The sequence below is a fragment of the Oncorhynchus kisutch genome, linkage group LG1 (genome assembly GCF_002021735.2).
Source record: "Oncorhynchus kisutch isolate 150728-3 linkage group LG1, Okis_V2, whole genome shotgun sequence".
Lineage (NCBI taxonomy): Eukaryota > Metazoa > Chordata > Actinopteri > Salmoniformes > Salmonidae > Oncorhynchus > Oncorhynchus kisutch.
Window position 1 is genome coordinate 65,864,635 of NC_034174.2, and position 12,956 is coordinate 65,877,590.

Here is a 12,956-nt window from a genome sequence, read left to right on the forward strand (position 1 = left end):
TACATCATTACATCATTATATCATTACAAACAGCAACAACTATTTGGTTGTTTTATGATTCATTTAAAATAGCACCACCTGCAAGACAGGTTTTTTCTGGTTAACACAGAACATATTACAAACACATTTCTTGCTTTGCAAACACAACAGTGGTAAAATATGTTTTTATGAATGTGACAACACTTGTGACACCATGGATTACATTTTTGACTCCACGGATTACATTTGGGACTCCGCGGATTACATTTGTGACTCCACTGATTACATTTGTGACTCCACGGATTACATTTGTGACTCCGTGTGTGTTAGAATTAGGGATGTTTGACAGCTGACAATGTTAACTTATTCCCATTAGCACCTACTCCATCATCTCTGTTGATTTATTTGCTGGCTCTTCTGTGTACAGGCAGTTAGTTATTGCATCTGTTCCTCTCTATGGGGGTGAGGAGGGAAATGTGTGTGAGATTGGATGAGGGTGTTTCAGCCAAAAGGAATTCTGGCAGAAGACGTTTTTGTTCTGTTCCTTGAAGGCCAATGCAGGTTACGTACTAAAATAATGTCATTAACTACAACTTCATACCACCAAATCTGAGTCGCAAATGGCATGATATTACCTAAAATGTGCCCTAATTTTGACCAGAAGCCTATGGGTCCTGGTCACAAGTAATGCACTATATAGGGAAAAGGGACACAGCCCAAGTTACATTTTTGTTATTCCTGCTGCAGGTCACAGTCATCCAGATCCATTTGGCATCCAGGTCCAATACCAAGACTGTGCTGGACATTGACAATGCCAAGCTTGCTTCTGAGGACTTCAAGATGAAGTAAGGGGCTACTAAACGACTATGAATCATGACACACTATTCATATAAAACCTTTGTCTTTCACTCAAGGCTTTATACAACACACTCTGAGTCGAAGTTACCCTTTTAGATACAGAACCATAATCAGCCTTCCCAAGCTAAATCTTATCCATAACTATTAGTGAGGAAAAGGCAAAACTGATCAATGGTCGTGTCTGATTACCCACACTAGCTAGCGTATTACATACTTAAACTGCATACTAATTTTGGCGTTTGATCTACCTGTAGTAGAATTCACTTGTCTTTTCCGACTCACGTGTTTGACAACAGATTAATTGACACGCTGTACCAAAATGAAAGAGTGGTGGGAGTCAATGCATTCGCACATTAGATGATGCATTTGGATTACTATTTTCAAATTTCATTTATTTTTTGCACACTATTTAGTACGCTAGTATGTGTGTTCAGACACTGCCTGTGTCAAGCCATCCCTACTCCATAGACAAAGCAAAAGACTACAATCTTAAAACATATTGGTAGCCTGTGTGACCTTAGCATGACCTTAGCATACCTCAGGTATGCGAAAGAGCAGGCCATGAGGATGGCAGTGGAGGCAGACATCAGTGGTCTGAGGAGGGTCCTGGATGACATGAACCTGGGCCGCTCTGACCTGGAGATGCATTACGAGGGTCTGAAGGACGAGCTCATCATGCTTAAGAGGAGCCACCAGGTGGTAACGGATTGTTCCCGGGCCAACAGTTATTCACAGTACAACCACATTGGTTAGCACAGGGGAGCTGTTTTTCACAGTACACCCATTCAAAACCACAAAGCGTTAGCAACACCAATCTAACAAAATGCTATACCTTCTTATCTTTGATGGCCACCAACGCCAACACGTTTTCACCTCCCTCCTCACAGCCACACCTACAGTATAACAGATATGTTTGTGCTAGTGAATCTGAATAGGAATGACATGCATATGTTTACTTGGTAATACTGACCTAATAGTGCAAACAATACTAGAACAATATATTGTTTATTTGCTTAGTGTTCAGTGATGATATACAATGGACCCTATATGTATTTCATTCCACTTACAGCAGCAAAAAACTCACTTCAGCCGGCATCCACATGACAGTTGCTAGGCGGAAGGATATCATTGGCCACTAAGGAGTACTTAGCCCTGTTTTGTATGGGGTGTTATTGGAGCAGTTAATGTTCAGTACACAAATATGAAATCTACCTAACCACTGCTGATATCACACCAGGATTTCCTTTACACAGATGGATGGGTGTTTTTTTTTACAACACAGTTCCTCTCCCCCTCCTCACACTTCCTAGTATTCTTACTTTCTTCCATTAACTCACTATTACCCTTTGTGTGACTTTTACATGCACAAATTCACACATAACAGTTCATGTATGGTGAATAATGGGTAATATATTGACCAGTAGGAGACATTAGATTAGTTGACAATAGCTTAGTCCATTAGGTTAAAAGTCCTCTGGTTGAAAAACATGTAGTCACACGTGTGGTGCTGCACTGTAATAGCAAATACTCAGATCTAAAACATTGAGACCTGTTTAATCGCAGTCAAGCTACGGTTGGTTGTTATGGTTACTACCTGAGGTTACGCCCTCTGACCTTTGACCTACAGGAGATTGCCCTGGTGAAGACCCACGTGGGCGGCCAGGTGAATGTATCAGTGGATGCTGCCCCATCCCAGGACCTGAACGCAGCGATGACCGAGATTAGGAAGCACTACGAGTCTGTGGCCATCAAGAACCGCAAAGAGCTAGAAGCCTGGTACCAGGGCAAGGTGAGCTGAATGACCAAGATATCTTTACTATATGAAGTCATTTATCTAAAAGAGTTATTCTCTAAAGGTGTTTTTTTCTTCATAAGAATAATGAAATTCAGCTGCCCTAAAAATATTTACATTTGAAGTGTCAATTAAAAAAACATGTTTAAAGCATGAAGAAAGTATATTCTCTGTATAGGATGAGGTCAATGATCTATTGATGCATGGAAATCAATTTAGAGACTGAATGAGTTGGCTCTGAGGTAAACTGTGTTGACTAATGCTATTTCTTTTAACCTGTGTAGCTGGCCACAGTGGAGATTGAAGTCATGACAAACAATGAGCAGCTGGTGAGCCGCCTCACAGAGTCCGAAGGACACATACACACACGCGCGCGCCATAAAAACCCAGGCATGGGTGATAGCATGTATGCCAGGTCTCTCTGCATGTCGTTATTCTGACACCCATAAATACCTTACTGACATTTTGAACTTGGCAACATGCCCACCCCATGTCTGGACTTGACCAAACATTTTTCTGGGTGTGTAGTCTATTGGAGCACCAGATTCACAACCTCTCACACAGTTTTGTGCAACAGAGTTATACAATAATCGAATATTATCCATGTGTGTAGTGCATTGGAGAGGGCACCCACTCTATCCCCCGCGAACAGAAGCAAAACTTGTGCAACAGTATCACATACTGTGGTAGCATATCATTGGACAAGGCACCAGTATACTAACTAGTCTGCTCCAGGGGGAAGTTTTCCCTAAGTAAAGATCTAGGATCAGCTTCCCCTCCCCCAATCGTAAACTTAACCATTACTGGGGAGAAATGCAAAACTAACCCAAGATCAGTGTCTTGGTGCTACTTCACTCTTCACCCACTCATCCCTTCCACTCCCTCCTCCCCCGATAGAAATTCTCCCTGGAGGCCACGCTGGCAGACACCCAGAAACGCTACTCTGCTCAGCTGGCAGGGCTCCAGAGCATGGTGACTAGCCTGGAGCTCCAGCTCTCCCAGCTCCACGCCAACATCGCCCACAACAAGCAGGAGTACGACATGTTTCTGAACCTCAAGACCCGGCTGGAGCTGGAGATTGCAGAGAACAGGAGGCTGCTGGACGGAGAGGACGACAGTTCCACCCAAGGTAAGCCATTGTATACAGCGGGCAATAAGCCTTTGTAGACTTCTTGCCAAATGCATCATCATGAGACTGATGAGACTTGGTCTTGCTTGATTTTAAGCTAAAAGCAAAATACTGTATCTTCAAATCTCGGAAGTTGACAATTATTTTGGACTGTATCAAAAGTGGACTAATGAAGAAGATATGAAGAAACAAAAATTATTCTAAAAGTATGCTTTAAAGTGCTCAGTATGAGTGTTGCAATGAGATTTACTCCATGTCCATTTTGACTCCACAGGGGTTACCAAGATGATCACCGTGACCCAGACCATTGTGGATGGAAAGGTGATGGTTCTGTTAACAGAACCATCAATAAAGATTATGTGGTTGAATGAGAATGGGCTGTGTGGTTTCACTTGTTTCAGAGATATGAATGCTTTATAATAGACTGACTATATGAATCTGTGAGTATGGATGTCATAGCAGATACATTTTGTGTTCTCATTTCATATGACTTGATTTCAATTCGACATCTTTCCACCAAAACATGGTGTCCAGCACCAGAGTTGACTCCACAAACACTCTCCATACAGTATATAACTCTGAATCTAATGCTTGAAAAACTGAGAGTTTGATTAATAGAGATAGAATGATGTAATTTTGCCGACAGCCAGTGTGGCGGCCCTGCCACTCTGTCTGCCAAATTCTTTCTCTTTTGTTTTCCTTGGTAGGATGTCAGGGGGCGGAGCCGGGAGGGTCGTCAGCGAGGTGGGACGCACCTGGGCTCAGGTGTGTCCCGGGGATAAGTACACCTTTCCCCATTCATTGAGGAGACTCTCTCCACCCAGACACACTGTTATTTTTGGTTGTGGCATTTTGTGGTTTGTTTGTTTTGGCACCTCTCAACACCCCTCATTTTCACCATCTATGCATGCAACCACTCACTTACACTACTGAATACTGACTACACGCACCATTGTTACTTGTATATAGTTTTAGTTAAGAAATATTTAGTTAATAAATATATTTTTGTTTTTCCTTATCTCCACGTTGTCTCCCTCATGACTTCCACCGAAGGTGGTTCCTCTCCCTGTTCCCTCGGTGCTCGGGGGTCGGCGTCACCGGCCTACTAGCCATAACCGATCCATGTTTCCTTTTCCATTTGTTTTGTCTTTGGTTCATTCACACCTGGTTTTCATTTGCTTTAATTTATGTGTGTATATTTAACCCTGTTTCCCTGCTTAGGTTTGTGCAGGATCATTTTTCTTCTTGCTTGTGGAGGCTTTCCTCAGTGTATTTCGCGTGTGGTTATTATAGTAAGGTGCGTTGTGTTTTTGCGCCTTACGAGAATACTGTTACTTCCCATTGTTTTGGGGTATTGTACTGTACTGTGTTTTTGGACTTGCCCTGATTAAAATATACGCTACACTGACATCTCTGCTCTCCTGCGTTTGACTCCTCACCTACCTTCAGTGCGTAAACGCAACACCCTCTTTGTAACTGGTTACGAGCCGGTTCGTGACACTAGCAATCAGACATCTTCTATTCACATTTCTATATTGCCAACTATTAAACTCAACTCAGCAGAAGTGAATGTCATAAATTACACTATTCAAGATCATTCTGACACATATGCTTTCTCAAGACCATAGAATTTGCCTCACGTGCACAAGATGACACCCTATATGATAGTCAGATGTACAGGAGCATGCCAGATCAGATACATCAAGTTGAAAGACACAGAAGACAGAATGATGGTGTCAGCAAGTCAGAGCATCTTTATTGTATTCACAATGGGTTCTGTTGGAGTTCCATCCAGATGTAGTAGAATATGTTGTTCTGTAGGTGTTAACCATAGAAATAGAATTACCAGAAAATAAATCCCCATTCAAGTCAATGTACCATGATGGGTGTCTGAGGGGTTTTAGCCATTCTAGAAAGAATAGGAGGATGATATGCACATCTTTAACTACAGTTAACCCAAGCTGGCCTAAACAAATAATACAGATAAGGAAGACAGGGATTTTTCATCTTATGATGACGTTGAATTTTAGGTTGCATGAACAAAGCACTGGGGAGCAGCAATATTCCATGTGATGGCCTCTCATTTCCTATACCCAGTCTAGCAATTATATTTGTATGGGGTTAACCCGTTGCTTACTGCAGTGCTCGCTGTGTTTGTGGGACCTTAAGAGGTGTGTTTGGTTTCACTTGAGGAGACAACCTTGCCATCCACCATTTCCTCTGTGACGATCACCACCTTGCGTGTGGTGGAGGTGGATGAGCTGGGGCCGGAGCTGGAGGAGCTGAGGCCGGAGCTGAGGCCAGAGCTGGAGGAGCTGAGGCCGGAGCTTAGGCCGGAGCTGACGCCGGAGCTAGACGAGCTGATGTGGGAGCTGGAGGAGCTGTGGCCAGATTTCGAGGAGCTGAGACCGAGGCTGTGAGGAAGGGAAACCAATGGTGAGCATAGTTAGCATCTATGATCATAATAAGTATCTATTAAAGATCACATAGCTGATGATTCATGTCAAAAGTAACCATGGGTCATACTAAGGTCAATTTCAAATGAGCATTGTTTTTAAAGTGAAATGTTGAGGGAGACATCCAATTCCATCCTGCCTTACCCGCTAGCCTCTCCGTCCAGCAGCCTCCTGTACTCAGCGATCTCCATCTCCAGGCGTGTCTTGATGTCCAGCAGCATCTTGTACTCCTGGCCCTGGCGTTCCATGTCGCTGCGGAGAGACACTAGCTGCTCCTCCAGACTGGTCACTTGGCTCTGGAGGCGTCCCAGCTGCATGGAGTAACGGCCCTCCGTCTCCGCCAGTGTGTTCTCCAGGGAGCCTTTCTATTGGCCGGGAGAGATAGAGATGATGGGTCAAAAACTGTGGGAGTAGGTTTGGAAATTGGAATTTTTACTGTAATACTGAAAAAGTTAGCTCTGGTAATTGAATGTGAAGGCAGGTAGATGTTAGCTATAGTAATGGAGTGGTGCCTGGCTACAACAACTTTAGGGATAGTGTTAGAGTCCAGGTGAAAGTGAGATACTTGAGGGATGGTAGAATGATAGAAGAGTCAAATGTTGATTATTGCAGAAAGTTGTGTAAGTAATGTGCCCTAAACTGTGGTCCTTGGTCAGATGTTTGTAATTACAGCTCACCATGCTGAGCTGTGACTGCAGTTCAATCTCCAGGCCCTGCAGTGTGCGACGGATCTCCGAAATCTCTGACTTGGAGGTCTGGAGAACCTCTGTGCTGGACGCCACCTCTTTGTTCAACGTCTCTGTCTGTAAAACACAATAAGTGGTCAATCATCAAATAAACAAACCAACATTTCAGCTCATGATAGAATGTGACAACGCTCCTTTACTTCTAGTTGGTAACATCTACACCATGAACATAGGTTAGGTTAGGGGTTCTAAAGGTTCTACCTTGGTCTGGAACCAGGCCTCCAGGTCGCGCTGGTTCTTGGCACTACCGGCCTCGTACTGCTCACGAATCTCAGCCATGACTCTGGACAGGTCCTCCTGTGGTGCTGCGTCCACCTCCACGTTGATCTGTCCAGTCATCTGAGTCCTCATGGCCAGCAGCTCCTTTGGAGAAAAACATAGGGGTGAGTTTAAACAATTAAAAAGTGCCTAACCTCTGCCTGATGGTAACAACTTGACCTGACCTCTGTCTTCATTGTACATTTGAACACCATTGCTTGATACAGATGTGCTTGAAAGCCAGCAATGGTGTTCTAGTGAAGACCCATAGCAGGTTGACATGGTCAATAGATGTAATACATTAAGGGACTGTATGGATATGTCCCATCAGCCCACACCCACCTCCTCATGGTTCTTCTTGAGATAGATGAGCTCCTCCTTCAGTCCCTCGATCTGCATCTCCAGGTCAGATCTGGCCATGGTCATCTCATCCAGCATCCTCTTCATCCCGGCGATGTCCGCCTCCACTGACTGACGCATGGCCAGCTCGTTCTCATACCTGAGAGATGGAGAGAGCTTAGGTCAAAGAACTGCCTGTTTGTGTTCCTCTGTGAGAATAGCAGGGGAGTTATAGATTCTAGTATTCCATTAAGTTTGGGGAAAATAACAGAAAGTAACACCAGGCTTCTGATATGTCTGTTGGGAGGGTGTGGTTATGGTGGAGCTGACGGGTAATGTCATTTGGTTTCTATTTTTGTAGATTCAATACAAAATGTAATAAAAAACAGTATGAGTGTTTTTACAGATTTGGGGTTATTCCATGTAGTTAATGTAATGTACGAGCAGTGTACTGTATCTGTGGATGGTGTTGGATGTACTTACTTCGTTCTGAAGTCGTCTGCAGCGAGCTTTGAGTTGTCGATGCTGAGATAGATGCTTCCGTTCAAGCAGGTGGCAGCCTGGATCTGAGAGGTGGAGGATGGCAAAACATTTCAGGATGGGGTATGCATGTAATTTCCCACATATGCAGTACACACAAACAGTGATACCACATTGTAATCATTTAGTTCTGAGTTTCAGCTGCACTGTAAATTAGAGCTCATGGAAGCATTACAGGGAACCTGTGGTCGTTATGATCGTAGAGCATGGCACCTTTTGCAATCGCCTAGGGGCTCTTAAGAGAGAGGAAGGAATAGCGTCAATTATCTGCTTTATTTTCAATGCTGCAGCTAAAAATATGCATACTGTCTTTGCATCTATCTTTGGTGCAATATCTTGGTTGAATCAATTTTGGTTGAATAAAAAAAATATCAAATTTTGCATTGTCCAATATTCATAGTCATAACATTCATCATTGAATGCTTTTGCCATCTAGGAGACACGTCACATACCTTGTCCTGAAGGTCAGCGATAGTAGCATAGAAGCCAGAGTAGTCGCGAGCGCTGGGGGACGTCTTGCTCTCAACGAACTGACGGATCTTCAGCTCCAGCTCGGCGTTGGCCGCCTCTAGCAGGCGCACCTTCTCCAAGTAGGTGGACAGGCGGTCGTTCAGGTTCTGCATTGTGGCCTTCTCATTGACCGACACATGGAGGTCGGCTCCACCGCCGCCGCCACCACCACCCCCACCCATGCCAAAACTAAAACCGCCACCGCCGCCGCCCCCTCCCATTCTGAAACCATAACCGCCACCACCACCACCTCCACCACCGGAACCGAACGAGGAGCTAGAGATGCGCACCCCAGAGCCTCCTGCTCCTCCATACACACTGCCAGCCCTCATGGCAGTGACTCGGCCTCCTCCACCTCCACCACCACCACCCATCGAGGAGAAGCGGGAGGAGCCCATACCCATTCCACCTCCACCTCCAGACCTCATGGACATGGTGCCACCTCCGCCTCCACCGCCGCTGCTGCTGTAGGACATGCTAGATCTGGAGAAGGACATGGCTGCTGAGAGCGAATCTGCCTGCCTGGGATGAGGAGAGAGAATGTGGTGCACGGCCCAGCCACTGTTCTCTTTTATGCTGCACAGGGCAGAAGGAGGGAGGGTGGGAGTTGGACATGGGTGGGAGAGGCAGAAGGGAGGAATACAGGTAAGCATTACCTCATGTAGGGCAGGGCAGGACTCCTCCACCCACTTTGACACCCTGCGGGCAGACGCTAGGATGCAGGAGATGGAGGAGGATAGATAGATATGTGCTTTATGTGTGGATATTGAAAATATACTATTGCTGTGCAACTCCACCCTCCCCCATCTTGCTCTATATATGGTGTCTGCCTGCACAAACATATAAAAGTTCACACCCTGTAAACAGATGGAATTCCTCTCCCATAAATAGCGTCTGGTAGAATGCACAGACACACCTGCTTCTATTAGCCCCAGGTAGGTCAGTCAATCAGTCAACACACACAGTTTAACTTTGACAGGTGAGCTTTTCCGTGTTTCCTGATAATATAGATTGACACACAGAATGGCTATTTATCTGTACCTGTTATGTTACTAAGACAACAAGTTGCAAAGAAACTTCACTTCGTAGAATATGATCTATCGCTTGACACCCGGACAACATTCTCCCTGAACAGACCTGTCTTTGTCTCACACACTGATGTCTTGCAAGAAAATCTCCTGTCCTTTTCCCTAAAAGCAACAGTCCATTGTTCCTTTTATGCACGTACTCAGTTTACCATTGTATTAAGTTTCACTCAACTTCATGCATTTTCCATCAACAGTAGGAGTCTGCAGGACCGACAAAAGTACCACTATATAGCCCCCATGGGATGAGTCATTACTCCAGGCATCTTACCCCAGGAAAAGAAACCTCAGATGGGATTAAAGTACCGTTCTTTTCCCTTAACACCTTGGAAGGGAACTTGGCATCTGCAACATGCAAGAACAAGCTGTCGCTTGTTTGCATATTTCCATATAACCAGAGCATTTCTTGCAGATGTATTTCTATCATGCTCCAGAGGTTTCCATTTGAGTCTGACATTTAGTATGTGGAAAAGATGATTTGCATTTGGTTAATGCCAAAGAGCATTACAGCATTTATGTCCTCGTGTTAATGATTTGCAGTAGAATGGATTATAGTGGCATTGGCGGAGATGTTTCACTATATACAGTGTACAGTTGAAGTCGGAAGTTTACATACACCATAGCCAAATACATTTAAACTCAGTTTTTCAAAACTCCTGACATTTAATCAGTTAGCTAGGATCACCGCTTTATTTTAAGAATGTGAAATGTCAGAATAATAGTAGAGAGAATGATTTATTTCAGCTTTTATTTCTTTCATCACGTTCCCAGTGGATCAGAAGTTTACATACACTCAATTAGTATTTGAAAGCATTGCCTTTAAATTGTTTAACTTAGGTCAAATGTTTCGGGTAGCCTTCCACAAGCTTCCCACAATAAGTTGGGTGAATTTTGGCCCATTCCCCCTGACAGAGCTGGTGTAACTGAGTCAGGTTTGTAGGCCTCCTTGCTCGCACACGCTTTTTCAGTTCTGCCCACACATTGAGGTAAGGGTTTTGTGATGGCCACTCCAGTACCTTGACTTTGTTGTCCTTAAGCCATTTTGCCACAACTTTGGAAGTATGCTTGGGGTCATTTTCCATTTGGAAGACCCCATGTGTTATATGACATGGCAAAGTGCAATGTCATCTCATGACTATACCTGCACTTTGCAGATGTCACGCCCTGGCTGTAGAGAGGCTTTTATTCTCTATTTTGTTTAGGCCAGGGTGTGACTAGGGTGGGCATTCTATGTTCTTTTTTCTATGTTTTTGTATTTCTTTGTTTTTGGCCGGGTATGGTTCTCAATCAGGGACAGCTGTCTATCATTCTCTCAGATTGGGAACCATACTTAGGTAGCTCTTGCCCACATGGGTTTTGTGGGTAGTTGTTTTCTGTATTTTTAGTTTCCTTACAGAACTGTTTGTTTTCCTCTTTGTTGTTTTTTGTTCTAGTGTTCTGATTTTAATAAAATATCATGAACACGTCTCATGCTGAGCCTTGTTCCAGTCATTCACAGGAAGAGGATCGTTACAGTAGACTTTTACAAACCCTCAGAAACCGGCATCTCGGTGCTGGCTGGGGATCTGGGATTGTGGGAGGTGGGAGGGGAAGAGAATTAATAACGAATATAATCCCAGAAACCTGTATCTGGGTTGGTTCGTTCCATCAACACATCTCCTTCTCCACCAGGGGCGATAAAGTCCTAGACCACTGTTACTCTATCCGCAAGCAAGCATACAAGGCACTTTCACGTCCCCCCTTCGGAAAATCAGATAATGACTCTATATTCCTGCTTCCTATCTACAAGGTCAACCAGGAAGTATCTGTGATGCTCTCTATGGAGAAATGGTCCTCCGAATCGGAGGCTGTGTTACAGGAGTGCTTTGCTAGCGCTGACTGGAATATGTTCCAGGACTCCGCTGATAGCATCGACAAGCTAACCACCTCCATCAATGGCTTCATTAGGAAATACATCAGCGACGTTGTCCCCACAGTGACGGTTCACTTCCCCAATCAAAAGCCCTGGATTAACACAGAGGTTGGCGCTAAACTAAAGAACAGGTTTACCGTACATAGGGCTATCGCAGCCAACACCGAGGCTACGGCTGAGGATACAAAGTCCCACTACGATCTCCACCGAGCCATCAAACAAGCAAAAGAACAATATAGGAACAAGCTGGAATCCTATTACATAGACTCCGCCGCCCACCGCATGTGGCAGGGGCAATAGTCCATTACGGATTACAAAGGAAGTCCCAGCCATGATCTGCCCAATGATGCCTCTCTACCAGAAGAACTCAATTAATTTAATGCACGCTTCTACAAAAACAACACAGAGCCGTGAATGAGGGCCACCCCAGATCTGGAGGACTGGTGAAATCTCGGTAATCAGGTAAACGCTCACAAGGCCGTGAGGCTGGACAGCATTCCAGGGCACGTTCTCAGAGCATGCGCAGAACAGCCATTTACAACCTCTCCTTGTCTCAGTCTCTAATCCCCACATGTCTCAAGCTGACCACCATCATTCCTGTTCCCAAGAAGTCTAAGACTACCTGCCACAATGACTATCGCCCTGTAGGACTCACATCTGTAATCATGAAGTGTTTTGAAAGGCTGGTTATGGTTATGATTTCACCCACCTAGATAAGAGTAATACCTATGTGAGAATGCTGTTCATTGACTACAGCTCAGCGTTCAACACCATAGTCCCCTCCAAGCCCACGAGGAACCTGTGACTGAACACCTCCTTCTGCACCTGGATCCTGTATTTCCTGATAGGCCGACCCAAGGTGTTGAGGGTAGGCCTCCGCCACACTGATCCTCAAGACGGGGGCCCCACAGGGGTGTGTGCTTAGTCCCCTCTTGTCCTTCCTGTTCACCCACGACTGCATGGCCACGCACGACTCCGACACCCTCATCAAGTTTGCTGACGACACAATGGTGGCAGAAGAGGACTGGCCACCCCTCAAAGCCTGGTTCCTCTCTAGGTTTCTTCCTAGGTTTTGGCCTTTCTAGGGAGTTTATCTAGCCACCATGCTTCTACACCTGCATTGCTTGCTGTTTGTGGTTTTAGGCTGGGTTTGGCCCTGTCCGGGGGTGTCCTCGGATGGGGCCACAGTGTCTCCTGACCCCTCCTGTCTCAGCCTCCAGTATTTATGCTGCAGTAGTTTATGTGTCGGGGGGGTAGGGTCAGTTTGTTATTTCTGGAGTACTTCTCCTGTCCTATTCGGTGTCCTGTGTGAATCTAAGTGTGCGTTCTCTAATTCTCCTTCTCTCTTTCCT

The 12,956-nt window shown here is 45.0% G+C and overlaps 2 protein-coding genes across 2 annotated transcripts; one reads left to right on the top strand and one right to left on the bottom strand.

Moving 5' to 3' along the window:
- Window positions 1-804: 804 nt before the first annotated feature.
- On the top strand, window positions 805-5,168 carry LOC109879113 (keratin, type I cytoskeletal 50 kDa-like). Its single transcript, XM_020471599.2, has 8 exons — window positions 805-824; window positions 1,380-1,536; window positions 2,465-2,626; window positions 2,914-2,958; window positions 3,527-3,758; window positions 4,033-4,079; window positions 4,466-4,523; window positions 4,812-5,168. The coding sequence occupies exons 1-8, from the start codon at window positions 820-822 to the stop codon at window positions 4,865-4,867; spliced, it is 762 nt and encodes a 253-aa protein (XP_020327188.2). The 5' UTR covers window positions 805-819; the 3' UTR covers window positions 4,868-5,168.
- Window positions 5,169-5,486: 318 nt separating this feature from the next.
- LOC109889145 (keratin, type I cytoskeletal 13-like) lies at window positions 5,487-9,237 on the bottom strand. The gene is made up of 7 exons (XM_031830233.1): window positions 8,550-9,237; window positions 8,041-8,123; window positions 7,561-7,717; window positions 7,162-7,323; window positions 6,892-7,017; window positions 6,359-6,579; window positions 5,487-6,172 (listed from the first exon to the last, which is right to left on the bottom strand). The coding sequence occupies exons 1-7, from the start codon at window positions 9,102-9,104 to the stop codon at window positions 5,923-5,925; spliced, it is 1,554 nt and encodes a 517-aa protein (XP_031686093.1). The 5' UTR covers window positions 9,105-9,237; the 3' UTR covers window positions 5,487-5,922.
- Between the last annotated feature and the right edge of the window lie 3,719 nt (window positions 9,238-12,956).

Coding starts and splice junctions, on each gene's coding strand:
- LOC109889145 (XM_031830233.1), bottom strand. CDS start 9,104: ATGTCCTTCTCCAGATCTAGCATGTCCTACAGCAGCAGCGGCGGTGGA. Junction 8,124..8,549: donor TCGCTGACCTTCAGGACAAG/GTATGTGACGTG, acceptor TCCACCTCTCAG/ATCCAGGCTGCCACCTGCTT. Junction 7,018..7,161: donor AGGCCTGGTTCCAGACCAAG/GTAGAACCTTTA, acceptor TGTGTTTTACAG/ACAGAGACGTTGAACAAAGA.
- LOC109879113 (XM_020471599.2), top strand. Junction 3,759..4,032: donor GGACGACAGTTCCACCCAAG/GTAAGCCATTGT, acceptor TTGACTCCACAG/GGGTTACCAAGATGATCACC. Junction 4,080..4,465: donor AGACCATTGTGGATGGAAAG/GTGATGGTTCTG, acceptor TTTCCTTGGTAG/GATGTCAGGGGGCGGAGCCG.